This window comes from Maniola hyperantus, chromosome 23, assembly GCF_902806685.2.
Source record: "Maniola hyperantus chromosome 23, iAphHyp1.2, whole genome shotgun sequence".
Classification (NCBI taxonomy): domain Eukaryota; kingdom Metazoa; phylum Arthropoda; class Insecta; order Lepidoptera; family Nymphalidae; genus Maniola; species Maniola hyperantus.
The window spans coordinates 9211229-9237643 of NC_048558.1; the positions used below are offsets into that span (position 1 = coordinate 9211229).

Below are 26415 nucleotides of genomic sequence, written 5' to 3' on the forward strand. Positions count from 1 at the left end.
ATAACTTCAACAAAAGATGAAATAAAACTACTGAATTACTTAATTAAATTATTTAAGATTGAATTAAAAGGACGTTCGATCTGAGACATGACTTAAAAGTTATCAGTAACTGAACGCAGCTATTTATTTCAGTCAACCTTTCCTTTCCGCATTAGATTTGAACTGAAATAAACCATAATATTATAATTTGACTAATGTCTTTATCTACTTGTATAAAACTTAGTGAATAAACACTTGTTTTGTCCAGTTGATAAGATAAGATGCAAGAACCTAGAAATATACCTACCTCAAAAATGTTCGCGAATGTAGGTACCTATCTTATCATATTTTATTATGATTTATTATCTTAATAACCTGTAAATATTCCTCTCCGATGTCTTTGTCCGATAATTTTGTGGCTATAGCTTATAGCCAATAAAATACTTCTAGTTTTAAAAACAAAGGGTTTATTTTTACTATCATTATCACCAACCGATATATTAGGTAGGTACCTACGTCCATTGTTGGACAGAGGCACGTCTCTTGAGTTATAGGGACTTCCACGTACCACGGTCTTACGCCGCCTAAATCCAGCAGCTCCCTACGACTCGTTTGATGTCGTCTTACACCTAGTGGGAAACTTCCATTGGTGCTTTTGGATCCCGTTCCCGATGTTTATCGGGTTTTCGAACTACCTATGTCCTCTGTTCATTACCACTTCAGCTTCGCAACCCTTTGATCTATGTCCGTTACCTACTTACCTAGCAACGAACCTCCTCCTCGGATGTAGTTAATACATCAGTACCCTTATTATAAATGCGAAAGTGTGTTTGTTTGTTGGTTTGTCCTTCAATCACGTCGCAATGGTGCAACGGATTGACGTGATTTTTGGATGGATATAGTTAAAGACCTGGAGAGTGACATAGGCTACTTTTTATCCCGGATAATCAACGAGTTCCCACGGGATTTAAAACCTAAATCCACGCGAACGAATTCGTGTACAAAGTGTCTAACTAACTAACTTCATAAAAATATTTCAATTCGTTTAATACTTAGTAGGTACCTACCTATGTGATTCCGTATAAATCTCCTTGCAAACAAGAGGTTCCAGGTTTGATTTCCATTGCGTGGTAACCATTGAACCTTGGGACCCCGTCTATAGATAGATCCTCAGAACCAGGGCCATCTTTCCCACTGGGCACTCCGGGCACGTGCCCAGGGCCCACGATCGATAGGGGCCCACTAGTCCCTGCCACTTGCATTTATCAATTATTATTTTTTGTAAATGTATCAAAAATTTCGCTTCCGTTGGACAACAAAGGCTTAGAAAATTCAAAAAAGAACAAAGGGGGCACTTGACGGCAACGTTAGTTCTGATTTTCGCCACGCGCCAAGATAGCTTTGTCGAACTGCATAATATGTATAGTGCGCCGGCGGTAGAGAGTATCTAGACATGATAAAGATGATGACACAAATAAAACAACACTTTTAAAACGTATCGTATATTTTTGTAGTTATCAACTGAAATAAATTTTATAGTGAGTAGGCAACATTAAAATTAAATAGGATACAGGTACCTAATCCAGTAGCTATCACAATACATAGTGGTGCTAATCGGTTGTCCAGAATATCAAAAGGGGGCACAAGTGGGCAGCTTAGCAAACCAATAAACCAACATACAAACACACTTTCGCATTTATAATAAGGGTACTGATTTGCTGCCCATTGTATACCCGATCTAAAAAATTTAAGACAACCGTATTAGCTTATTGTTTTACATTTTTACCTCTTTATGCAAATGAAAATACGGTAAAACCTAAATATAGAGTCTAATTTAAGCCGCAAAGAGTAAAGTTAATTTATTATAAGTACATACATACGTACCTATAGTTATTATAGGTAAGTACTCGCATTCTTAATTACTAGGTAGGTATACATTTTAGTTTTTTTTTTTCGATATTAACTTTTACGTGAATTGACTTTTATCGTGCCTACCTATCATAAATATGTAGCTCCACATTTTTTTATTAATATCAATAATAATTAATTGATATAGGCTATTATAGGTAAGATATATCGTAACAATTCGTTCATAATATATTTATCTTTCTTATTTATCACAAAAAATGATTTAATACATTAAGATAAGATGAATGAAGAAAGACAAATTATGTTTGAAGTAAATAATTTAGGTACCAACTAAAAGTAGATAGGTATTTAGTTTACAATTAATTTAAATTAATAAGTAGTTACAAAAATCCAGATATCAGAACAAAATATAAAGTTAAATTGGGAAATAAGCAACAAGTAATAATAATCGAATAACTAGTAACCTACCTACTTAAAAGCAAAAAAATAAGAGAGATCACTTGAAAATAAAGTATTTTTAAACTGTAGATTCAATAGGTGCATGAAGGTCAATGGATAGATTAGAATTAGATAAACTTAGGTATAATTACTTTATTTGTAAGATAAATTTTCTACTGAATTCAAATTTCTTTATTGCGAATATGGGTATTCAGTGGAGATGTTACAAAAAATCCGGCCAAGTGCGAGTCAGGCTCGCGCAATGAGGGTTCCGTACTACAGTCGTATTTTTTCGACATTTTGCACGATAATTCAAAAACTATGATGCATAAAAATAAATAAAAATCTGTTTTAGAATTTACTGGTTAGTTATCTCACTTTGAAAATTGAAAATACTAATTATTAATTCTTGACCACAATTTAATTTTTTTTGATTTTTCCCCGAATGTCTGCTATAAGACCTCTACCTGCCAAATTAATTGATTCTAGGTCAACGGGAAATACTCTGCAGGTTTCTTGACAGACCGACAGACAGACAGACAACAAAGTGATCCTATAAGGGTTCCGTTCTTCCTTTTACCGGTACGGAACCCTAAAAAAACACAAAGGTACAGCCAAATTCTGCCTGCATGCAATATGTTATGATATACTTAACAACATGTACATAGTTTTTATAATTTTGAGAGTTACTTACTTATTGCATTAAGTAAATTGGTTACGAGAAACTAACGATTCGCGGTTATGTATGCAAAATTAATGTTAATGATCAGTAAATAACAATATTCCGAGAACATTAAAACGAGGCTATAAAATTAACACTTGCGTCTGTTGAATACATTAACGATTATCGTCATCGAAATGATAACATTATGATTGAAATCACGTTGAAATCGTTAATTAATTATCATATTATGCAAATAGAGATAAATAAATAGAATGATGTCTTTAAGATATATTTCTACTAGCTGATGCCCGCGACTTACATTTTTCACAATCCCGCGGGAACTCTTTGATTTTCCGGGATAAAAAGTAGCCTATGTGTTAATCCAGGGTATAATCTATCTCCATTCCAAATTTCATTCAAATCCGTTCAGCCCTTTTTGCGTGATTGAGTAACAAACATCCAAACATCCACACTTTCACAGGATATTCTGCCAAATTAAAACATGAGTGTGTATAAGTCTCGCAAATTGCTAATGCGCGTGGCTACCATTTTAATGACGTCAGCACTAGACTGAAGTTTCGAGCTGATGGTATATTTTTATTTCGGCTGACGTCAAAATGATGTCATTTCGATGTTAATGAGACATGGTTCCAGCGCAATAGCTTATGTAATGTTGACTTATGTAATATATTCTAATAATAGGTATGCTATCTAAAATAAATTAAAATTTAAGTGAAAGGTGGATAAATAAAACACCAAATCTTAAATAGTTTAAAATTAAGATAGGTAACTTAAGATAGCAATAATGATTATCTGATGAAACCAAAAAGATTTGAGAGTTAAATCAGTCATTAAATGTATTGTTTGAAATACTAACTGCATCCGGCAAAATGCTTTAATCAAGATATCAGACATACTACCGTTATCTTTATACTAACTAGCAATAAATTAGCTCCCTTAACAAAGGTTGAGGAGCATCTACAGACCTGCCAACAAAACAAACCAGAAAACTGTTTGCTTGTTTTGTTTCTCCAATTTCAGGTTCCACCAGTAAATTGCCAAGAAAGTAGGTAATCAATTCAACCATCAGAACAAGTGGGTACCTATAGCCGCTGGCATATCATAGTTTAGTTTTATTATCTCTAAAAATCGATAGAAATCTGATTTTCCCATAAGAAATGCAATTTTTAGGAAAGTGGTCCTATCAAAAGCAGCTTTCTTTCTTTACAGAAAAGGATAGCACTAGATTTAAATCTACAAAATAGAAGCAGCTACAATTTACGCCCACTATCCAAGAGTTTACTAATCCGCATTGGGCCAGCGTGGCAGACTATGGCCTAAACCATTCTCACTCGGAGAGGAGAACCGTGCTCAGTAATGGGCTGGTAATGGTTGATCGTGACGATAATGATGATCCACGTGTTCAAATCTGTTGATTGCCTGATAAATTGGCATATGCAATACTGGCAGTTGCCAAGTTGGCATGTCTGAAGATGCGTGAAGGAGGTAAGGACACAATAACGTGTCGGTTAGGACAATCAGATGTACTGCGCGAACTGGATCCAGTAGGTGGCGTTCAGCACCGCGAACAGAAGCGGGAAGAAGACGCGAGAGAAGCGGTCGATGCTCACCGCCCGCATGCGGGCCTTGGCTGCGTCCGCTGGTTCCTGGAAAGAAGCGACTATGAGATATGGTTGGTACAATCATTGTAAATCTTCTTTATATTCCTTCTTGCTACATGGTAAGAACCAAGTTAGCCCTTGAGTCTGATCTCACCTGGTGAAAAGTGATGATGCAGTAGTAAGATATGATAACACGCTAATGATAGCACTATTATCTATTTTTTTGCATTCGCTATAGGCAAATGTTTGACCACAATCACTCCTGATGGAATATGATGTGGCCTAGAAGATGCCTATATTCACCCTTGTTTTAAATATGTCGACGACATAAGAATGGCACCTCACCCGACATCTTGCGGTACGGCTCGGTGGTAAGGTGAAGGGGAGACTAGATTGAAAAGCTCCTGAGCATACTACAAAATGTCTATACTTATGCATAAAAGGAAATGCTGATCGACTGACTGACTGACTGATCTATCAACGCACAGCTAAAACTATACTGGACGGTTCGGACTGAAATTTTGCATGCAGATATACTCAAGTTGTTTGCCGGGCACTGTACGTAAATTTTCAACTGAATAGGTCCAGTAAGTAGATTCGGAGAAAATTGGCTGTAATAGTTGGACAGACAGATACACGAATGATCCTAGAGCTACGTTTTTTCATTCGAACGTACGGAACCCTAAAAAGTAAGTATTATTCATTACCTTCGGCTTCCCACCTCTGTCATCAAGGATGATATTGACTAGGCAGTACTCCATCAGTGCCATGAACACGAAACTGAAATGAAAATTCATAAATGAAGTTTTACATATTTTTCATTCAGGACATGGAAACGCCACATATAATCACACTAGCTGATGCCCGCGACTCGTTCGCGTGGATTTAGGTTTTAAAGAATCCTGTGGGAACTCTTCAATTTTTCGGGATAAAAGTAGCCTACTGCCTATGTCCTTCCCCGGGATGTAAGCTATCTCTGTACCAAATTTCGTCAAAATCGGTTGAACGGTTGAGACGTGAAAAGCTAGCAGACAGACAGACAGACACAATATTAGTATGGATTAGCACGAAGTGCCGATGATATAAATGGTATAACAGGAAGTGGCTGGAAGAGGAAAGCTGAGCACAGGGTGTGGTGGACTTCATTAGGAAAGACCTATGTCCAACAGTGGAATTCCACAGACTGACGATGATGATTTGGTGGATGGAGTAGCAGAAGCAATACTTACACAGTACAGACAGACATAAATGCGTCAACAGCTTTGAGATACGACACGGGCGGAAGCTGTGCTTGGGACTTGGCGTGCTGCGTGGACAGAGTCAGCAGTGACGTGACGCCCAACGTCACTCGTGCTGGTGCTGCGTCAGGTTTGATCCAGAAGGAGACCCACTGCAAGAATAATTAATCTGTCATCATCCATCAGTTAAAATATTGGACGAGAATCAATGCCTCTTTGCTGAAAAGTACACCAGTTACCAGTTTGAACTTTGAACTATTGTTTTGATTAGAATATGTGAAACACATTCTAGGGCGGCAGTGGGAGGGCGGGCGGTGCATGTCGTATGCTGCATGTTGCACCATACAAATTCGACCAGTTTCAGCGGAATATAGCAAATTAAGCTATTAGTTCATTGTATGTGTGAAGTCTGTCAATCCTTGGCAAAGGATTGGCCAGCGTGATGGACTACGCCTTCTCATTCTGAGGGGAGATCTCCGCTCAGTAGTAGGCTGATAATGGGTTGATGATGATAGTGTTAACAGAATGGTGAAATATAAAGAAAACTAAGGGCAAAAAGAATTTGGTTCAACTTACAGACATAATGACAATAAGACAGGTCGGTATGTAGGTGTTGAACAAGTGGTACCCCAGGCGACGCTTCAGCTTGAATATCACTTCTAGGCAGGTGAAGTTTCCTGTAAAGAAAACAATTAAAATATAAACGAATCTATGATAGAAGAGAGCTTTTTATCCCGTAAAACCAATAAGTTCCCACGGGATTTGTTAAAAACCTAACTCCACGAGTATGAAGTCGCGGACATAAGCTAGTTAAAATATAAATGAATTTATAATAGAGAGAACCAGCGAGGGCAGACCTTCGTTAAAAGCTGAAAGTATGCGCATTGTGCCCAACACAGGGAGGAACGATCAGCGACTATAAAATTTGGATCAGAGTGGCTTTGGCACTTACGTCAAAGTATAAAGTATTGTTTTTTATTATTTTTTTTGGGAATAGTACACTTTAGTGTCGTGGCAACCGTCTACCAGTCACCCTTAACGTTTTAAAGCTCAAGGGCGTCTCTTAGTTATAAGTTCGCTGGCTCTTAGTCCATAGCATACATAGTACGACTGAAAAACAAAAGCATATGTGCATAGGCCAATAATCTAGCTTATTCAAAACTAGGGCAAGGCAACTTCAGTTAAAGCCAAAGTTAACAGAAAATTCTCGAAGATTAGAAGAAATTAACACAGGGATTTTGTTAATCATATTTATGCTCTAGATTAAGATAATCTAGTACCTCAGTTTTGGGTGTTGTCACGAGTTTTATCTCTTAGCAAGCATGGTTTTTGGATCAAGGTTCAACATAAACTTTCAGGTTTGCGTTCTAATTTGTTTTTACAGCGGACAATTTATTAATTTGGCCTGATTAGGAGATGCTGCTGAGCTATGATAGCCTAGTGGCTAGGACGTCCGCCTTCTAATCGGAGGTCGCGGGTTCGATCCCGGACACGCACCTCTAACTTTTCGGAGTTATGTGCGTTTTAATTTAATATCACTTGCTTTAACGGTGAAGGAAAACATCGTGAGAAAACCTGCAGGCCTGAGAGTTTTCCATATTGTTCTCAAAGTTGTGAGAAGTCTACCAGTCCGCACATGGCCAGCGTGGTAGACTATGGCCAAAACCCTTCTCACTCTGAGAGGAGACCTGCAGTGAGCCGGCGATGGGTTGATCATGATGATTAGGAGAATGCGCATTATAATTAAGAATCTTCGTTAAGTATTTTAACGGGCGATGGAGCGAGCAATCCTTGGAGTCTCTACTTGTGATCTAATCAGACAGTACATCCAGGTAGACAGTCGTCTATCACCAAACGAATCGCAGGGAGCCGCTGGATTCAGGCGGCGCAAGACCGTGGTGTGTGGAAGTCCCTACAAGAGACCTATGTCCAGTTGTGGACGTCTATCGGTTGTTGTTGAAGGTCGTCACATACTGCACTTGCTAGTACACGGTCTCCACTCCAGAACACGTCTACCCCACGGCCATCGGTTCTGCGAAGGACATGGCCTGCCCACTGCCACTTCAGCTGGCTAATTCGTTGAACTAAGTCGGTCACTCAGGTTTCTTCACTTCTGATTTCTTCGCTACAGATTTTGTCCCTCAGAGAGACACTCAAGATAGCCCGCTCCATAGCACACCGAGCGACTTTGAACTTGAGGACAAGGCCAACTGTCAGGGTGAGATCTATAGAACGCACTCTGGCTTAGCTTAGACGTTAAAACGAAACAGAGCTATATCTCTCACATAAATCTGTTTCGTTTTAACTCAGTCTTAAGTCTAGGCAAAGTCAAAGTGCGCTCTATAGATCTCAGCCTCAGAGTCCACGTCTCAACGCCATACGTCATCACAAAACACACTTACCAGTAGAATAAACCTGCGTGCAGTCGGCAGTTCTGTTCTGCACCAGCTCCAGCTGTGGCAGCTCTATGTTCTCATCCACCACCAGAGGGACTTCAGGATCCCACTGGAAGATCAGGTCATCTGTCGTGTGTGATACTGGAAAAAGGTCATTCTTTTAACTTCTTCTGTTGGTAATAATTTTGTTAGAAAAATTGTCTGATTTTCAATCCTCAGCACGCACCTCTAATTTTTCGGAGAGCGTTTGCTTTGAATGTTGACGGTGAAGGAAAATATCGTGAGGAAACCTGCGTATCGGAGAGTTCTCCATAATGCAATTCTCCTTAATTCTTAATGTAATTGCTTAGGTACCTATGCGGTGCGGAGCCAGAGCATACGTAAGTTAGATATTTACTTTTTTTTTTTAAATAGATATAGCGAGCAAACGAGCAGGCGGGTCACCTGATGTTAAGTGATTACCGCCGCCCATGAACATTTGCAGCACCAGAGGAACCGCCGATGCGTTGCCGCCGCGGCCTTTTAGGAATTTGTTGGTCCGCCCCTTGAATTAAAAAAATATTACTTTATTTAAAAAAATTAAAGGTGATCATCATAATAATATATTCATCCACATCTAAGTTTTTTTTCTCATATCTTTCAAATCCATGGCATCTTCTTTAATCCTTTGGGCACCTGTACGCCGAATTTTAAAAGAGAGTGATGAAAATTTAAAATAGTCCAATCGATAACGACAATCGATAATCGTGTGTATGTCCACAGCTACAATATGTAGATAAGTACTTAGGTTTGATCATCGATCGAAATTTTAATTGGAAATTTCACATAGGGGCTGTGTGCAATAAGCTAAGATCGATATTAGGCAAATTTTACCACCTAGACCGAGTCTTAAGTAAACAGACAAAACTAGTGGTATACTATGCGTTAGCAGACTCAGTAATTAGTTATGGTTTGAGTATTTATGGCAGAACATTTAGTACCTTTAGTTCCTAAAATATTTAATGCAATCGGTTGGGCTGAGGAGGATATCGATAGGCTCAGTGAGGGAGTCCTTAAGAAGAGGTTAAAGAAACACTTACTTAGGGACTCTCTAACTGACTATCATGCTTCTTAACAATTATTAATTTGTGTTTTTGTGTTTTCTTTGGTTATTTATTAGTAAGTTGTTAGTATACTCAATTGTGTTAGTTTATCTTTTAGTGAAGTAGGAAGGTTTAAATTAGTATGTAGTACAGTTTTATTATAAGAATAGATATAGGTGTGTGAATAGCGTTAAGGAAATATAGTAGTAAGTTATGTACATAGTATTAAGAGCGCCATCTCGCCAAACTGGCCCACCAGTTTGGCGAGATAGATATGTAGGAAACTATGTAAAATTAATATGAATAAATAATTTAAAAAAAAAAACAATACACTTAATATGAAAAGGAAGGTCAAAGAAATGTGAAGTGAAATCATCTTCAGTAGTCAGTTCGACCTTGTTAACTTTGAGCTTGATTTGTTTGCTTGCAATTCCTATATAAAAAGAAATTTTATAAGTCGCAAGCTGCAGCGTCACGTTTTTAGGGTTCCGTAGTAAACAAGGAACCCTTATAGTTTCGCCATGTCCGTCCGTCTGTCCGTCCGTCCGTCCTCGGTTAATCTCAGAGACTATTAGTGCTAGAAATCTGTAATTTGGCATGGGTATAAATATTAATCACGCCTACAAAGTGGTAAAATAAAATTGTGATAAATATTTTTCTTTAGGGTAGCTCCCCTACATGTAAAGTGGGGATGAATTTTTTTTTCTCGTCTACCCCATTGTGCGGGGTATCGTTGAATAGGTCTTTTAAAAATACTGTGGGTGTGGGAACGTCATTTTTTTGATTTCTAGATCCGTTTGTAAAATATGATGTTTTAAAGTGCTAATTTTTATTAGAGTTAAGTGTCTCCCCCCCCCCCCCCCCCTCTATCAGCCAAATGGTAGTATATAGGAACGTGAAAAAATTCACAGCAGTAGTATATATAATCAATTTTAAAGGAAAACTATCATGGCTAAGTAGGGTACACATGTTAAGGAGTTATATCTGTTTTTCGAGGTTACAATAATTGTGACTACGGAACCCTACACTGCGCGTGGCCCGCCACGCACTTGGCCGGTTTTATTCAGTTATAATTAACCCCAAGTATCACTACTCCTATTGTAAATGCGAAAGTGTGTTGGTTTGTTGGTTTGTCCTTCAATCACGTCGCAACGGAGCAACGGATCGATTTTGCATGGGCATAGTTAACGACCTGGAGAGTGACATAGGCTACTTTATATCCCGGAAAATCAAAGAGTTCCCACGGGATTTATAAAAACCTAAACCCACGTGGACGGAGTCGCGGGTATCAGCTAGTGTAATTAGTGTAATTAGTGTAATTAGAGCCTCAATAGCTCAACCGGTATAGGAGTGGACTGAAAACCGAAAGGTCGACGGTTCAAACCCCGCCCGTTGCACTATTGTCGTACCTACTCCTAGCACAAGCCTGACGCTTAATTGGAGAGGAAAGGGAAATATTAGTCATTTAACATGGCTAATATTCTTTTTAAAAAAAAAAAAAGAAAAAAAAATTATAAAGAACCGATGGTAGCCTAGTGGTTAAGGATTCGGTCGTTAGTCGGAGGGTCCGGGGTTGATCCTGAGCACGCACCTCTAACTTTTCGGAGTTAAGTGCGTTTTTAAGTAATTAAAATCATTATTCCATCGCCGGCTCACTGTTGAGCATAGGTCTCCTCTCAGGTTGAAAAAGGGTTTGGCCATAGTACAGACCACCACCTATAGACGCCTCATAGCCGGACACCCCCGATCGCCAAGCTTAAGGCACTTGCTTAGCATAAAAGTCGGCCCACGCCCTTTTGGTACCCTCTACCTTTGAGAACATAATAATATCGATCTAATTCCCATGGGATTTTTATAAACCTAATTCCACACGGATGAAGTCGTGAGCACCATCTAAGTAGTAATTAATAATTAATTGCTACTTTTGAACTTTATTTATAGCAAAAATTAATAGCGCTAAAAGAGAGAAAATATGACATGAAAGCCCAACAATAGAGTATGCGCGATCGGCAAACATTCGACAGCTCTTCAGTGTGTAGGTAAAGTTTGTGGGCTGATACAGTAAGAGATTGATTTCTCGAGTGCACGTAAAATGTGGGCCAAGTGGTCTCGACAATGCTCAGGGCCTCTGAAGTCAGCTCGTTTTTATCGTAGAGATCTTTGAGGGCTCGATGGAGGACCGCCGCGTTATAAAGTGGCGGAGTCCATAAATAGGTAAGTCTTGAAGGCTATTTCTGTGGGACGACTTTTAAAGGTTGTTTATTACACGGCTCGACTTTGCTTGTTATTTGTTTTTCAAGTTCTTTCGAGTTACAGGTTGTGAGGACATTCTTTTGGATGCATATTTATCTCTACAGATTCTGCTTTTCATATTGCTTTTACATAATATATCTATCAAAATATATATAAAAAAGGTGGCTGACTGACTGTTAGACTGATCTATCAACGCACAGCTCAAACTACTGGACGGATCGGGGTGAAATATGAGTTATGACATGCAAATAGCTATTATGACGTAGGCATCCGCTAAGAAAGGATTTTTGAAAATTCAACCCCTAAGGCGGTGAAATAGGGGTTTGAGATTTGTGTAGTCCACGCGGATAAAGTCGCGAGCATATTATGCTAGCCTTCTATATTTAAAAAAGGAAAGCTGACTGACTGATCTATATCAACGCACAGTTCAAATCATGCAGATAGCTATTATGACATATTATGTAGCCATCCGCTAAGAAAGTATTTTTGAAAATTCCGCAAGTCCGACTCGCACTTGGCTGATTTTTGTAATTTAGCGGTAATTCCATAGCCTTGGTCGCGTATTAGGTAGGTATTAGGTACCTCGTGTATAGAGCTTCGCTGGCGGCTCGTTAGTTATTCAATGGCTCTTCAAACACAACTGACTGACGCGGACGGTCTAATTTTATCGTTTAGCTCTTTGATCATTTTTATATGAATATTAATGATTTACCGAATACCTAAAATGGGATACCTACCTAATAACTACTCAACCCATGGCCCATGCCCTAATACTATCGAGTACAGTACGCGGCAGAAAATAATGTGCATCGACCTTTAGAAAGAGGTAGCTGTTTTGTAGAGCATTGTCTATCTCGTCGAGACCGACAAAACGTCATACGTATGAGTGACAGAGACAACGCTCTACAAAGCCGAAATGTCATTCAGGCCGAAGTAGTGACGGTTCACGAGACACAGCCCGCTGACAGATGGAGGGACGGACGGACGGGCGGGCGGACGGACGGAGAGCGGAGTCTTTAATAGTGCCCCATTGGGCAGTCCCTTCGGGTAGGGGATAGTTTCGTCAGGTCTTCGAATGTGTTATTTACTTATTAGAATGCTTAAAATAGGTACGTCTACCTAACTAACCTAACCTAATGTTATCTTTAGAATTATTTTGAACGTATTTTTTACTCATAATATATTTTGAAGTGCAACTCATTTCTGCCTACCATTTACTCTCGGCACAATTTAATAAATAAATTAACACATTTTACGTTTTAAATTAAAGCAAAGTTTTAATTAGGCAACGTTGCTATTAAAAAATGCAAGCGCAAAAAAATTTACTGAAAAATATTTTCAGAAATATTTTTATAATTTATTTCAAAATAAATTAAGTTACACTTAGCTTAGCTTTGAAGCGGTGCTTACCTAGTGGTTCTGACGACCCTGGCTCAGTGGTAAGCGCTTTAGTCTTGTTAGTGGGAGGTCCCGGGTTCGATGCCCGGCAGGGGTTTTTTTTTTTTTTAAATAATATTAGCCATGTTAAATGACTAATATTCCCCTTTCCTCTCCAATTAAGCCAAATTTCAGCCCGATCCGTCCAGTAGTTTTAACTGTGCGTTGATAGATCAGTCAGTCAGTCAGTCAGTCAGTTACCATTTCCTTTTATATATTTAGATTATAAATTTCAAATGAGCCTCTGCCGGGAATCGAACCCGGGAGCTCCCAAGTCCACAGTGCTCACCAATGCCCCAGAGAGCCTTTGTTAATTGAAGCTTGGTTGGTTAATAAGGTTACCAGTTCAAAAACATCATTATAGGCTGAAGTATGCACACAGACAGTAATAATTATTTTCAAAGAGCCCTACAAAATAAAATTATATATATTTTTAATTTTTTTTACGCTTTATTCTGAGTGTTTAATTAGGGAACATCATAGTTTTATTTATGAACTGACTATCTTTTTCCCACGATTCAAATTGAAATTTATTTATTTCAAGATTCACCGATTCATTTTTTGCGCAGAGGATCAGCCTGGCTGTCCAGCGCGGAAATGCAGCCAGTATTCTTGGCACCATTCCACGCGGGCATGATTTGTGTAGTAAACTAGATCCACGTGGAGTTGGGTCTAAAAAATCCCGTGGGAATCTTGATTTTCTTGAATAAGTATCTTAAATTTTTATAATATAAAAAAATAAATAAACGAATTTGTAGTTTTTGAGGTCAAACCTTGATTCTTTGAACTTCCGAAATGTGTCTCTACAGTCTACACCGCTTTTGGGACGCATATCGCCTTAATCAAGTAAGTAGGTACCTAGTACAAGAAAGAAAAAACTCCGTTTACGGGTAAGTAATACTGTACTAATTAACGTTTTTGGGTCGCACTCATTTTTATTAGTCGAATCATCATTTCTTTTTTGTCATTGGCGTGACTCCAAATCTACAGAATGCATCCACAATAGGAGTCTCATTCATCATCATCATCATGATCACCGCCAGCCCACTACTGAGAACTGGTCTTCTCTCAGAATGAGAAGGATTTAACTTTGGGCCATAGTCCGCCACGCTGGCCAAGTGGGTATTGGCAAACTTCACGCACCATTCAGAGCATTACGAAGAACTCTTAGATGTACAGGTTTCCTTACGATGTTTTCCTCCACAGATAAAGCGATACTAACTCCTAAAAGTTAGAGGTGCGAAGTGTGCCGAGAACCGAACCCCAGACACACCGACTAGGAGACCGAACATCTTAATCACAAGCCTATTTTAAGTTTTTTTTAAATAAAGAATATTAGCTAAGTTAATTGCTGACTAATATTCCCCTTTCTCCTCCAGTAAAGCTTGTGCTAGGAGTAGTTACGACAATAGTGCAACGGGTGGGATTTAAACCGGCGACCTTTCAGTTTTCAGTTCGCTCCTTTAACCGTTGAGCTATCGAGGCCTTTATATGTATATATATATATATATATATATTTTAATTCCTCTCCAACTAAGCGTCAAGCTTGTGCTAGGAGTAGGTACGACAATAGTGCAACGGGTGGGATTTAAACCGTCGACCTTTCGGCTCTCAGTCCACTCCTCTACCCGTTGAGCTATTGAGGCTTCCTATATATAACCTAGTTGCTTAAAAATAGGGCTAGCCAAAAAACGGACGTCTGCGTTACAGACCTAGTTCTAAAACCTCTACTGGAAGTTAATTTCTGCATAAGTCGGTCTTTTGTCCGCTCGACGCTTCCTGTGCCTCTGCATCCGTGTTCTGTGCCAAGGTGCTCCATTATTTCACTACCTAAGATCTCTTTATACTTAAAACTATGCGACACATTTTTCTTTACGAAGATACAATTTTTAGGGTTCCGTAGTAAACAAGGAACCCCTATGGTTTCGCCATGTCCGTCCGTCCGCCCGTCCGTCCTCGGTTAATCTCAGAGACTATTAGTGTACTCAAAACTATGCGACACATTTTTCTTTACGAAGATACAATTTTTAGGGTTCCGTAGTAAACAAGGAACTCTTATAGTTTCGCCATGTCCGTCCGTCCGTCAGTCCGTCCTCGGTTAATCTCAGAGACTATTAGTGCTAGAAATCTGTAATTTGGCATGGGTATAAATATTAATCACGCCGACAAAGTGGTGAAATAAAATTTTGATAAATATTTTTCTTTAGGGTAGCTCCCCTACATGTAAAGTGGGGATGAATTTTTTTTTCTCGTCTACCCCATAGTGTGGGATATCGTTGAATAGGTCTTTTAAAAATACTGTGGGCGTGGGAACATCATTTTTCGATTTCTAGATCCGTTTGTAAAATATGATGTTTTAAATTGCTAATTTTTATTGGCGTCAAGTGTCCCCCCCCCCCCCCCCTTTAAAAAATATATAAATGCTAGTATATAGGAACGTGAAAAATTCACAGCAGTAGTATATATAATCAATTTTAAAGGAAAACTATCATGTTTAAGTAGGGTTCACAGGTTAAGGAGTTATATCTGTTTTTCGAAGATTGTGACTACGGAACCCTACACTGCGTGTGGCCCGCCACGCACTTGGCCGGTTTTTTTATTGTCGTGTGTGGTGGCGCACTCTTGGGAACGCCTATGTCCAGCGGTGGACGCAAACAGGCTGATTGATTGAAATGAAATGAAATGAAATGATTGAAATGAAATGATTTATTTGTTTTAAAAGGTCTTTTTAAAATTGTGCCAGGGACCCTGAAGTAAGTTTGCAAAACCTGTATCTCAGGGTCCCCGCTCTCCCTCCTCCATCATTAACAAATAAACACTTATACAAAACTAAATTTAGTGATATGGTATGAATATGAAACTTATTGATTGATTGATTGATTTCCATATTATCTGATGAATTCCATTGGCCTGTCTCAATGATATTAGAAATCTTTTTCTTCTAATATCATTGGCCTGTCTAGAGTATATTATGCTGCGCCGTACGATTATTATTATCAACCAGTGAAACGTACCTTTAGGATATTCTGTGCTTTAGGTATATACCTACTACGGATTAAAAATAATATGTTGTAGGTACAGTATTAAAAACTTCGTACTTATATCGCACGTGAACATTTAAAATTAACTCGACGCCGCTTTTGAAGCGATTAAAACTTTCGCCTCGATTTTTATTGACAAAAAATTTGATTTTCAAAAATATTTAAAGTATAAAAGTAGGTACTAGATGATGCCTGCGACTTCGTTCGCGTAAATATTAGGTTTTCTGTTAATCCTGTGGGAGCTCTTTGATTTTCCGGGATGTAAAATAGTGTCCAGGGTGCAAGCTAAATTTCTATCTAAATATATATATATAAAAGGAAAAGGTGACTGACTGACTGACTGACTGACTGACCTATCAACGCACAACTCAAACTACTGAACGGATCGGGCTGTAATTTGCCATGCAGAATGCAGATAGCTATTATGACGCAGGCAGCCTAAGAAAGGATTTTTAAAAATTCAAACCCTAAGGAGGTGAATTAGTGGTTTGTGTAGTCCACGCAGACGAAGTCGCGAGCATAAGCTAGTATAATATATTATGTTTTAGAAATCTCCCGCATCCCAAAAGCGTACCCTATCAACCAGCAAAATTGTTTTGCAGTGGAATTTATAGAATGCATTTTAGAAATCTCCCGAATGCATATTTATTTTTCCTATCAATCAAATATAATGTTCATGGAATTTGGAACATCCTACTTACAGCATAAGTTTTACCATTAGATTTAGAAAAACCGGCACGCGTTTTTTATATCTAGATTCTAGATCATTGAAAATTAAGATGTTAAAGATTTTGCAATGCTCATAAAGGTAAAAAATATATTTTAAAAGGATCTGCAATGTATTGAAAAAAACATTTTTAGGGTTCCGTACCCCAAAAAGGAAAAATGAACCCTTATAGGATCACTTTGTTGTCTGTCTGTCAGTCGGTCTGTCAAGAAAACTTATATACTTCCCGTTGACCTAGAATCATGAAATTATCATTTGTCATTAAAAAATAGTTAAATTGTGTTCATGAAAAAATAATTAAGTAGGTAGGTAAGTATTAGGTATTTTCAATTCTCAAAGTGAGATTAATATACCAAGTGGGGTATAATATGAAAGGGCTTTACCTTTAGATTCTAAAACAGATTTTTATTTATTTTTACGCATAATAGTTTTTGATTTATCGTGCATAATGTCGATAAAATACGACTGTAGTACGGAACTCTCGGTGCGCGAGCTTGACTCGCATATAGCCGGTATTTTTAGGGTTCCGTACCTCAAAAGGAAAAACGGAACCCTTATAGGATCACTTTGTTGTCTGTCTGTCTGTCTGTCTGTCTGTCCGTCTGTCTGTCAAGAAACCTACAGGGTACTTCCCGTGGACGTAGAATCATGAAATTTGGCAGGTAGGTACATCTTATAGCTGACATTTGGGGAAAAATCTGAAAACCGCGAATTTAGGGTTAGATCACACAAAAAAAAAATTGTGGTCATGAACTAATAATTAGTTCTTTCAACTTTCGAAGTGAGTGACTATATCAAGTGGGGTATCATATGAAAGGTCTTCACCTGTACATTCTAAAACAGATTTTTATTTATTTTTATGCATCATAGTTTTTGAATTATCGTGCATAATGTCGATAAAATACGACTATAGTACGGAACCCTCGTTGCGCGAGCCTGACTCGCACTTGGCTGGTTTTTTTGTTTTGAGAGCTTATCGCTATGGCTACGCTATTCATTAAAGCTCGATAAAGTATTCTGATACTTAAAATAATAAAACGAATATTTTCCAACATGACAAGTACCTCAGCCATTAAAATGAAGCCTTCACTGAAAGTAATTAGATCTTATCTAGATGTAATAAAATATTGTATTGTACCTACGTACCATTGTGTTACTAATTAGTCACAGTTAATTAATGATATTTTTAGAAATACTTAGGTATTAATTTTATAAAAGCATGTTTTGGTGACGATATTTCAATTTTTACAAGTAGGTAAGTATTTAATGACTACTTATATTTCCTGACTTGCCTTATAAAGTGGGTAAAACATGATTCCAAACGGCCAACCTTTTTTTTTTTTTTTTTTTTTTTTTTTTTTAATTTCATTGAACTTTGGAAATCTAAAAATTCGAAACAACTCACAGCTTTCCATCTGCAGCTTGCACTCCTGCGTGTCATGGGGGTAGATGAGGAAATTCATGGCGCAGCTCAGCTTCAGGGTGAGCTTCACCATGTAGAGGATGGTCTTGTCCTTGTACAGCCACACGTAGTGGTTGGGGATGGTCATGGTCTGGAAGGTGACGGACTTGGCGTTCTTGAAGAAGGAGTCCGGTCTCCACATCTGCTTCAGCCAGTCGACTTCCAGCAGCCTGGTGACATAGTGAGAACAACAATTACATACGAGCATTTCTGAATTTTGTATTAACTATTTCAAAAAAAAAAACCGGCCAAGTGCGTAGGTACTCGAGTACCTACTCGAGTAATTTTTTCGACATTTTGCACGATACATCAAAAATTATTATGCATATAAAAATAAATAAAAATCTGTTTTAGGATATGAAAGTAAAGCCCTTTCATATGACAGGTACTCCACTTGGTATAATATTAATCTTACTTTGACAGTTGAAACTACTAATTATTTATTCATGAACACATTTTAATTTTTTTTTTTTGATGTAACCACAAATTCATTTCGTTACTTACTTGTTCTATACATTGTTCTATATTGTTAGCTCGTTGAACTCTTTTCCACTGGAGCTAAAATTAGCTCATCTTAGCTCTATTGGAAAAGAGTAGGTACAAAGTTATACTACGTAAGTTCGATTAGTTTTTTTTTTTTTTTTTTTTTTTTTTTTCTTCTATTAGTTAACATTCTCAGTCGACAAGCCATGAAACGAAGAGATGGTAGGAACGAAACGACATTCCGAACCAGCAGTAAATTATTTGACGATTCAAAATTGTAATTTTATTTTATTATTGTATATACCTACATTTATTCTAACTCTATTCTGTTAAAATAGTTTAATTATAATTTTAAGTAATCTCTTTTGGCCTTCTGTTATACCTAGATTTAAATTTAAATAATAATTATGTATTTACGCTGTTGATTACTTTCAAATAAACAAAAATAAAAAAATAAAATAAAAATAAAAGCACTTGTAAAGTTCACTTGAATAAAAAAACCGGCCAAGTGCGAGTCAGGCTCGCGCAATGAGGGTTCCGTACTACAGTCGTATTTTTTCGACATTTTGCACGATAATTCAAAAACTATGATGCATAAAAATAAATAAAAATCTGTTTTAGAATGTACAGGTGAAGACCTTTCATATGATACCCCACCCCAGACGGACAGACAGACAGACAGACAACAAAGTGATCCTATAAGGGTTCCGTTTTTCCTTTTGAGGTACGGAACCCTAAAAATATTCTTTTCGATACCAACAGAAACCAGTAGGTACCTACTTCAGGTGACGATTTAAAAATAAATTCAAACTTGGAAAAAAGTAGATGCGACGCCTTTATTTTTCTAATTTCGAATTTTTTAATTTAAGAGAGCAGAGTTCATGGCCTGAATATAAAAGTTGTCTGAAGAAAGGCGAATCTTAATCACCTGTATTCAGTCGTCATGTTCTCCGGCAGTCGGAGGCGAAAGTCTTTCCAGGTTTGAGCGAAAAATATGTCTGCTGCGTAGGTCTGAAACAAAACAAATAGGTACCTACTCAACAAATAGCAAATACGAGTAGCTACTTCATAAACTAGGCAATGCTTTTATGTCATTTATTCAAAACTAGCTGTTGCCCGCGAGTTCGTCCGCGTCCTGCGGGAATTGTATTTTCCCGTGGATTTCCCAAAAAAAAATCTTTCATATTTGTATGAATTTTCCTTTTATATATTTAGATATAGATAAGTAGATAGAAGATAGATGTTACAGCTAACCTTATCTAATTAGTAATTATTGTTAAAATCATGCCTGCGTGGAATGGTGATAAAAATACCGGCTGTAATTTGCGCGATCCTTTGCGCAATAAATGTCACCAGATGATGCTATGAACCGCGGTTAAATGCCTCGCAATTTTATAGGACTAATGGAGATTACGAATGCACTTCCGTCATCAGAGTTGTATCCGTCAATCTTTGAGAATACCAGCGATTATCTACGATCTGAGGGTTCCGTAGTACAATCGTATTTTATCGACATTTTGCACGATAAATCGAAAACTACTTACTAGATCTCGTTCATACCAATTTTCGGTGGAAATTTGCATGTACATCGTATATTTTTTTAAGTTTTATCATTCTCTTATTTTAGAAGTTACAAACTTCAATATCATTTTTGAAGACCTATCCACAGATATGAGTTTGATGAAAAAAAAAATTGAGTTTCAGTTCTAAGTATGGGGAACCCCAAAATTTATTGTTTTTTTCTATTTTTGTGTAAAAATCTTAATGCGGTTCACAGAATACATCTACTTACCTACCAAGTTTCAACAGTATAGCTCTTATATAGTTTCGGAGAAAAGTGGCTGTGACATACGGTAGGACAGACAGACAGACAGACATGACGAATCTATAAGGGTTCCGTTTTTTGCCATTCGGCTACGGAACCCTAAAAAGGAACGTATTTTGTCGGACTCGGATCGGATGAGTTCGTAACCGCCGTAAAACTCTATATTTATGCCTTAGCGCATGGCAGTGACTGATGATGTGTAGAGACGTTTCCGCATCCTCTTGACAGAGCCTTCGTACACACATAAGTACCCGTAGTACAAGATTTTACGTCTCACCAAACCAAACCAAATTCGAGAGTCGAAATACTTCCGCGTTACAGTAAACTGGATCTTAATTGCCTTGTTTTAAAGCTCAAGTTTGTCTACACTTCTACAGCCAGCGCTCCAAGCGGAAACATTGCGAAATTAAAATCAGTGGCATTGAATATTTGACTTCAATTCAAGGCTGTTTAGGGTCCATTTTACTGTAACGCGGAAGTATTTCAACTCTCGAATTTGGTTTCGTTTGGTGAGACGTAAAATCTTGTACTACGGGTACAGTGTCTTGAAGCTTCAGGTTGAACATAAATTGTGTCTGTTCAAGCCACAGTGTCCTGTTAATGCCCGCACTAGTGTGCATAATAAGTACCGTTCTCGGCCAAAAGTAATGTACATCGACCTTTAGACGGAGATAGCCTTTAGCAAATTTGTAGAGCACTGTCTCTGTCGTTGAGACCGACAATACGTCATATAGGTATGAGTGACAGAGACAACGCTCTACAAAGCCGAAATATCATTCTAAAGGCCGTTACTTTTGGCTGCGTACTGTAGGTACTTACTGGCTTAGTTTCCTTTCAGACTATCATTTCAATGGATCAGCCTCTGAGCTATAAGTACTAAGTAGAAATCTAGCTTTAATAATTGCGGTTGCAAATTCTTTCCGCGAGCTTCGCAATTTTCCGCGTCGTAGATCAAAAGGGGTCGTGAAATGCCTATTCATAAAGAATTCTAGTTTCAGGAGACAAAAACTGAAAAGTCGATTGTTCGTCGACTTATTGGCAAGCATTTAGGGAAAGAGAACGCAAACCCCATGCGAAGTCCAAGGAAGCCTTTATCTAAATATATAAAAGGAAAAGCTGACTGACTGACTGACTGACTGATCTATCAACGCACAGCTCAAATTACTGGCCAGATCGGGCTGAAGTTCGGCATGCTATTATGACGTTTGCATCCGCTAAGGAAGTATTTTTGAAAATTAAAACCCTAAGGGGGTGAAATAGGGGTTTGAAATTTGTGTTGTCCACGCGGACGAAGTCGCGAGCGTAAGCTAGTAATATATAAGAGGAAAAGCTGACTGACTGACTGACTGATCTATTAACGCACAGCCTAAACTACTGGACGGATCGGGCTGAAATTTGGCATGCAGATAGCTATTCTGACGTAGACATCCACTAAGAAAGGATTTTTAAAAATTTTAACCCATAAGGGGGCAAAATAGAGGTTTGAAATTTGTGTAGTCCATTAGTGAGTTATATAGTTAGTTAGTAGTGCCACAGGGGCCATATAATATGTATATATATTTTTAATTGAATATGTTATAATATGGCGTCTGTGGCTGTATGGCGATATTATCAAACATGAAAAAATTACTTTTTAGTTTGTTGTTTGGCACGGCATACTTGTTTAGATTTTATTATTTCCACTTGACACTACACTTAAAATTATTTTTTTAAATAATATGCTTCGTCTGCTTGATATTCAGGTCAAGTTTGAGATACTTAAGTATGACATTTCAAATTCTCGTGTACTGATTTTCACTAAAGTTGAAGCAGTATTTAATAATGTTTTCCGTTGAAAATTAAAGAGAAAAGTCGCTAAATCCGTACTCAAGGAGAATTCTAGTTGGAATTGGAACAGACAAAATCTGAAAAGTCGACCTTCACAGACTTGCACTTAGAAAGTCTTGCAAAAGTAAAAGTTTAATGTGTGCGCTTAAAATTATTAATTAAAAAGCATCTCTAAGAAAGAGTTCAAATTGAATTCAAAGCTAAATTTCGGTAGGAAAAGCATTCCGAACTAGTGGTAGATGCATTTGACGATCCAAAAGTACTTGTAAAAGTTTAATTGAATAATAAATATCAATTTGTCACTTTTCATACTAAGTAGTAATATTTATTTAAAGAGCTCGTCGGGAATAATAATACCACATAATACCGAGTAAGGTATTCTACATGTAGCAAAGGTTTCAATGAAAAATTCTTGCCTAACGAGAAAATTCGCAAATTGAGCTTGAAATAATAAATAATAAATAAAAAATATTCTTATTTATTTTATTAGTTTTATTCATTGATGTTGGAATCCCCCTTATTAGACGATAGGAGGTTTTATTTGCAGAGTACGTTAATTTCTAAAACGCATACCATAAGGCCGTCATTTATCAATGAAAATGATTCCCCTTATACAGCTGGTCTTATAACCGGTGTTTATATGGGGTTTTCAAATGGGTGAATGAACAAATTTTTCAAAATCTACGCTTGTTCTAGTCTTCTTGTCCGGAAATCCCTTAAAATCAGTTGATCCGCCTGAGATCGTTTACTTACTATTAATTTTATTCATATCACAAAAATATTAATAACCTAATGGATAATATCAAAGCTGAAAAGGCCAAGTAGCCTTAGCGATTTCTCGTTTCTTTACATTCAAAATGATGGTCCTAATAAATGCCACATTTCTTTTGCTTTAGGTACGTCTATCTTGCCCTATTTTTAGACTGCATCATTACTTTAAAAAGCAATGATGTTTAAGTAGTTACAATACTTTTTGAGCCTGTGAGCACTTGAAAAAGTTTACTTGGATAAAAATATATTATATTCTGTCTAAGGAACAAACTAAGTAGGTAAGCTCAATTTAGCAAAAGTCGAGATTTCATTTTTTTACTCGAGATAATTATTACTGAAAACCATAGTTTTTTTTCATTTTGCATATTCTTTAAACGTTAACTAAATTTGAATATGGCCAGTATTTTACTTTTTATCAAATTCGAAATAAGTAGGTAGGTACTATACCTTTGTCGCATTCATCAGTCTATTTTAATGCTATCTGCAAAAGTGGGGGACTTGAAAGAGCGTATTTTGATTTTGTTAAGACGTAGATAAGACACAGTTAAAACAAGACAGATTGATGTAACAGACAAAAATCTGCCTCGTTTAACTTTAAGGCTGAAATCTATACTTTGACTTTGCTCAGACATCAGACACGGTTAAACCATATCCTATCTTACGGCTGGCCATAGATTCAGAAATGAGGAAATCCGTAGGAGTAGCAGAGTCACCGACATAGCTCAATGGGTCGCGAAGCTAATAGTTTGAAAAACCGATTCATCTTGGCTTGGGGTGTTAGAATAGCGGCCTCGCACAGGACAGCGCAGCGATGGAAGACCCCTTACCAGATACACAGACGACATCAAACGAGTCTGTGGGAGCCCCAGGATGACGGCGGAGTAAAACCGTGGAAAGTACAGGAGATCCTTATGTCCAGCAGTGGACCTCTATCGATTGATGATGATGATGACTCAGGATATACAGTTTTATAACCTTACCATGGAGTTCTCATCGATGGAGTCCAGCCCCATGACGGTGACGTGGAAGTTGACGATGGTGGGCTGGTCATCCTTCTTGGGCGGTCGCATCTTGTCGTAGAGGCGAGGGTCCTCGGGCAGGAGATCCTGGAAGGCCACCAGCGTTGACCTGGGCATATTGTGACAAACATACCAATTTTATTTATATGCAAATAGGCACTTCGGTCTAAGTTTAAAGTCGCTCAGCGAGCTTTGGAGAGGGTTATGTATATTCCTCAGTGCTTGAAGAGCAAAATTTTCGAACAGTGCGTGTTGCCAGTGATGACATGGATCCGAGACATATGGTCGCTAACTATGGGCCTCATAAGAAAGCTCACAGTCACTCAGCGGGCGATGGAGAGAGCTACCCTTGCAGTATCTCTACGTGATCAAATCAGAAATGAAGAGATCCGTATCGAGAACTAGCATAACCGACTTAGCTCAACGGGCTGCGAAGCTGAAGTGGCAATGGGCACTGGCAATGGCACATATTTCGTAAAACCGATAGACGTTGGGGTACCAAGGTGCTGGAATGGCGACTTAGCACCGGAAGACGCAGCGTTGGAAGACCCCCCCCCCCACTAGGTGGACGGACGACATCAGACGAGTCGCAGGGAGCCGCTGGATTCAGACGGCGCAAGACCGTGGCGTGTGGAAGTCCCTACAACAAACCTATATCCAGCAGTGGACGTCTATGGTTGTTGATGATGATGATGATGATGTTATTGAGTCTCTCTGAAGGAGAAGATTAGAAATGAAGAGATCCGCAGAAGAACCAAGGTCACTGACATAGCCCAAACCATCAGCAAGTTGAAGTGGCAATGGGCACATAGAAGGAGCGTAGGTCGCTGGAGCCGGTAAGTTCTAGAGTGGAGATTGCGAATAATCAAGCGTAGTGTATGTGGGACGCCCTCCAGCATGATGAACCGACGATATAAAGAGGCTGGCGGGAAGTGGCTGGATGAGGAAGGCTTTGGACCGCGTGTGGTGGCGCTCTTTGAGGAAATGTTCTCCATAATGTTTTCAAAGGTGTTTGAAGTCTGTCAATCCGCTGTTGGCCAGCGTGGTGGATGGCCAAACCCTTCTGATACCGAGAGGAGACTCGTCTCTGTAGTGAGCCGGCTATGGGTTGATCATGATGATTTCTCCGTGCGTGTTATGTGTACGTCAGACCCAGAAAGGGGAGACAGACTCATAGGCACAAGGATTAGATAGAAATAATTTGTAGGGAGTCAAGAAGGCGCCCCGGGAAAGAGTCACCGAGTAAGTACCGAACGTGCGCCCTTCCGTGCTTCGGCCCATATAACCGCGAGGTTGGTGGCGCCATGGGAGGTGGTGTGGTGGTTTGTCTCCTCCGTGCCTCTCGGGGAACATGTTAAGCCGTCGGTCCTAAATATTACCACTAACATTGTATTTGTGGTTACATCACAAAAAGTATTAAAATGGTGGTTAAAGTGGAGTTATTATATGAAAGGGCTTTATTCTCAAACAGATTTTTATTTATTTGTATGCATTTTAGTTTTCGATTTATCGTGAATTTTTTTGAAAAATACGTTTGCAGGACGGAACCCTCGGTGCGTGAGTCTGACTCGCACTTGGCCGGTTTTTATCTAATCTTACTACTCAAAATCGAGCTTTAGTCACTTCTTGGTACTTACTGTGCATAGCAAAGATCGCCTGCACCGAGCCACAGGCGAATCAGTAGCAAGGACATCCATAGAATCTTTCCCGCGGCCATTTTCACTTAAATCACGCTTCTAATTTATTATTACTACATATTCATTCAATTAATAATTTAAGAAACTAGTTTTTAACCAAATAATTAAAAGAAAATACATTAAAAAAATTCCACTCCAATTTCGTTAAATTAAAACTATATTTTCCTATCTATATTTTGTCATTTGTCCATCATAATTAGGCTGAAGATGTAACGCCCGTTGCCTCAATTTTTTTTTTGAGAAAATTAAAAAATTAAAAGTTTGTAACTCCGCCGCTTTGACAGCAGCCGTCGAAAGCGCGCGAAACAGTGATGGCGGACGTGAAAAAAATGGTTTTTGAAATATTTTGCACATGCGTGATGAAGTATGCAGGAATTTCATTAAAATACTAACTGACAGACTACTGGTCTAGGCATCGGCTTTCCGGGTTCGCTGTTCGATCCCGGGCACGCATCTCTAACTTTTCGGAGTGTGCACTTAAAGCAATTAAATATCACTAATTGAAACCTCGTGGGGAAACCTGTACACCTGAGAATCCTCGTAATATTTTCTAAGAGGTGCAGTGAAGTCTGGCAATCAGCTCTT

The 26415-nt window shown here is 38.3% G+C and overlaps 2 protein-coding genes across 4 annotated transcripts in view; one reads left to right on the forward strand and one right to left on the reverse strand.

Moving 5' to 3' along the window:
- daw (dawdle) overlaps nucleotides 1-8691 on the forward strand; it is a 104854-nt gene extending 96163 nt beyond the window's left edge. For both annotated transcript variants that reach the window (XM_069506638.1, XM_069506639.1), the window contains exon 6: nucleotides 8639-8691. The gene's annotated coding sequence lies outside the window, so the exon portion shown is untranslated. The remainder of the gene's footprint in view (nucleotides 1-8638) is intronic.
- Nucleotides 1466-26136, reverse strand: ort (ora transientless). 2 transcript variants are annotated; one of them, XM_034980936.2, is made up of 9 exons: nucleotides 25771-26136; nucleotides 24095-24242; nucleotides 19620-19702; nucleotides 18152-18378; nucleotides 8213-8347; nucleotides 6387-6487; nucleotides 5802-5962; nucleotides 5280-5352; nucleotides 1466-4617 (listed from the first exon to the last, which is right to left on the reverse strand). In XM_034980936.2, the coding sequence occupies exons 1-9, from the start codon at nucleotides 25848-25850 to the stop codon at nucleotides 4489-4491; spliced, it is 1137 nt and encodes a 378-aa protein (XP_034836827.1). In that variant the 5' UTR covers nucleotides 25851-26136; the 3' UTR covers nucleotides 1466-4488. The 2 variants fall into 2 exon arrangements, with proteins under 2 accessions (XP_034836827.1, XP_069362736.1); XM_069506635.1 differs by having other exon boundaries at nucleotides 24095-24247; nucleotides 25770-26136.
- Between the last annotated feature and the right edge of the window lie 279 nt (nucleotides 26137-26415).

Coding starts and splice junctions, on each gene's coding strand:
- ort (XM_069506635.1), bottom strand. CDS start 25,850: ATGGCCGCGGGAAAGATTCTATGGATGTCCTTGCTACTGATTCGCCTG. Junction 18,379..19,619: donor AACATGACGACTGAATACAG/GTGATTAAGATT, acceptor CTATGTCACCAG/GCTGCTGGAAGTCGACTGGC. Junction 5,353..5,801: donor TTTATGTCTGTCTGTACTGT/GTAAGTATTGCT, acceptor TTTTCATTTCAG/TTTCGTGTTCATGGCACTGA.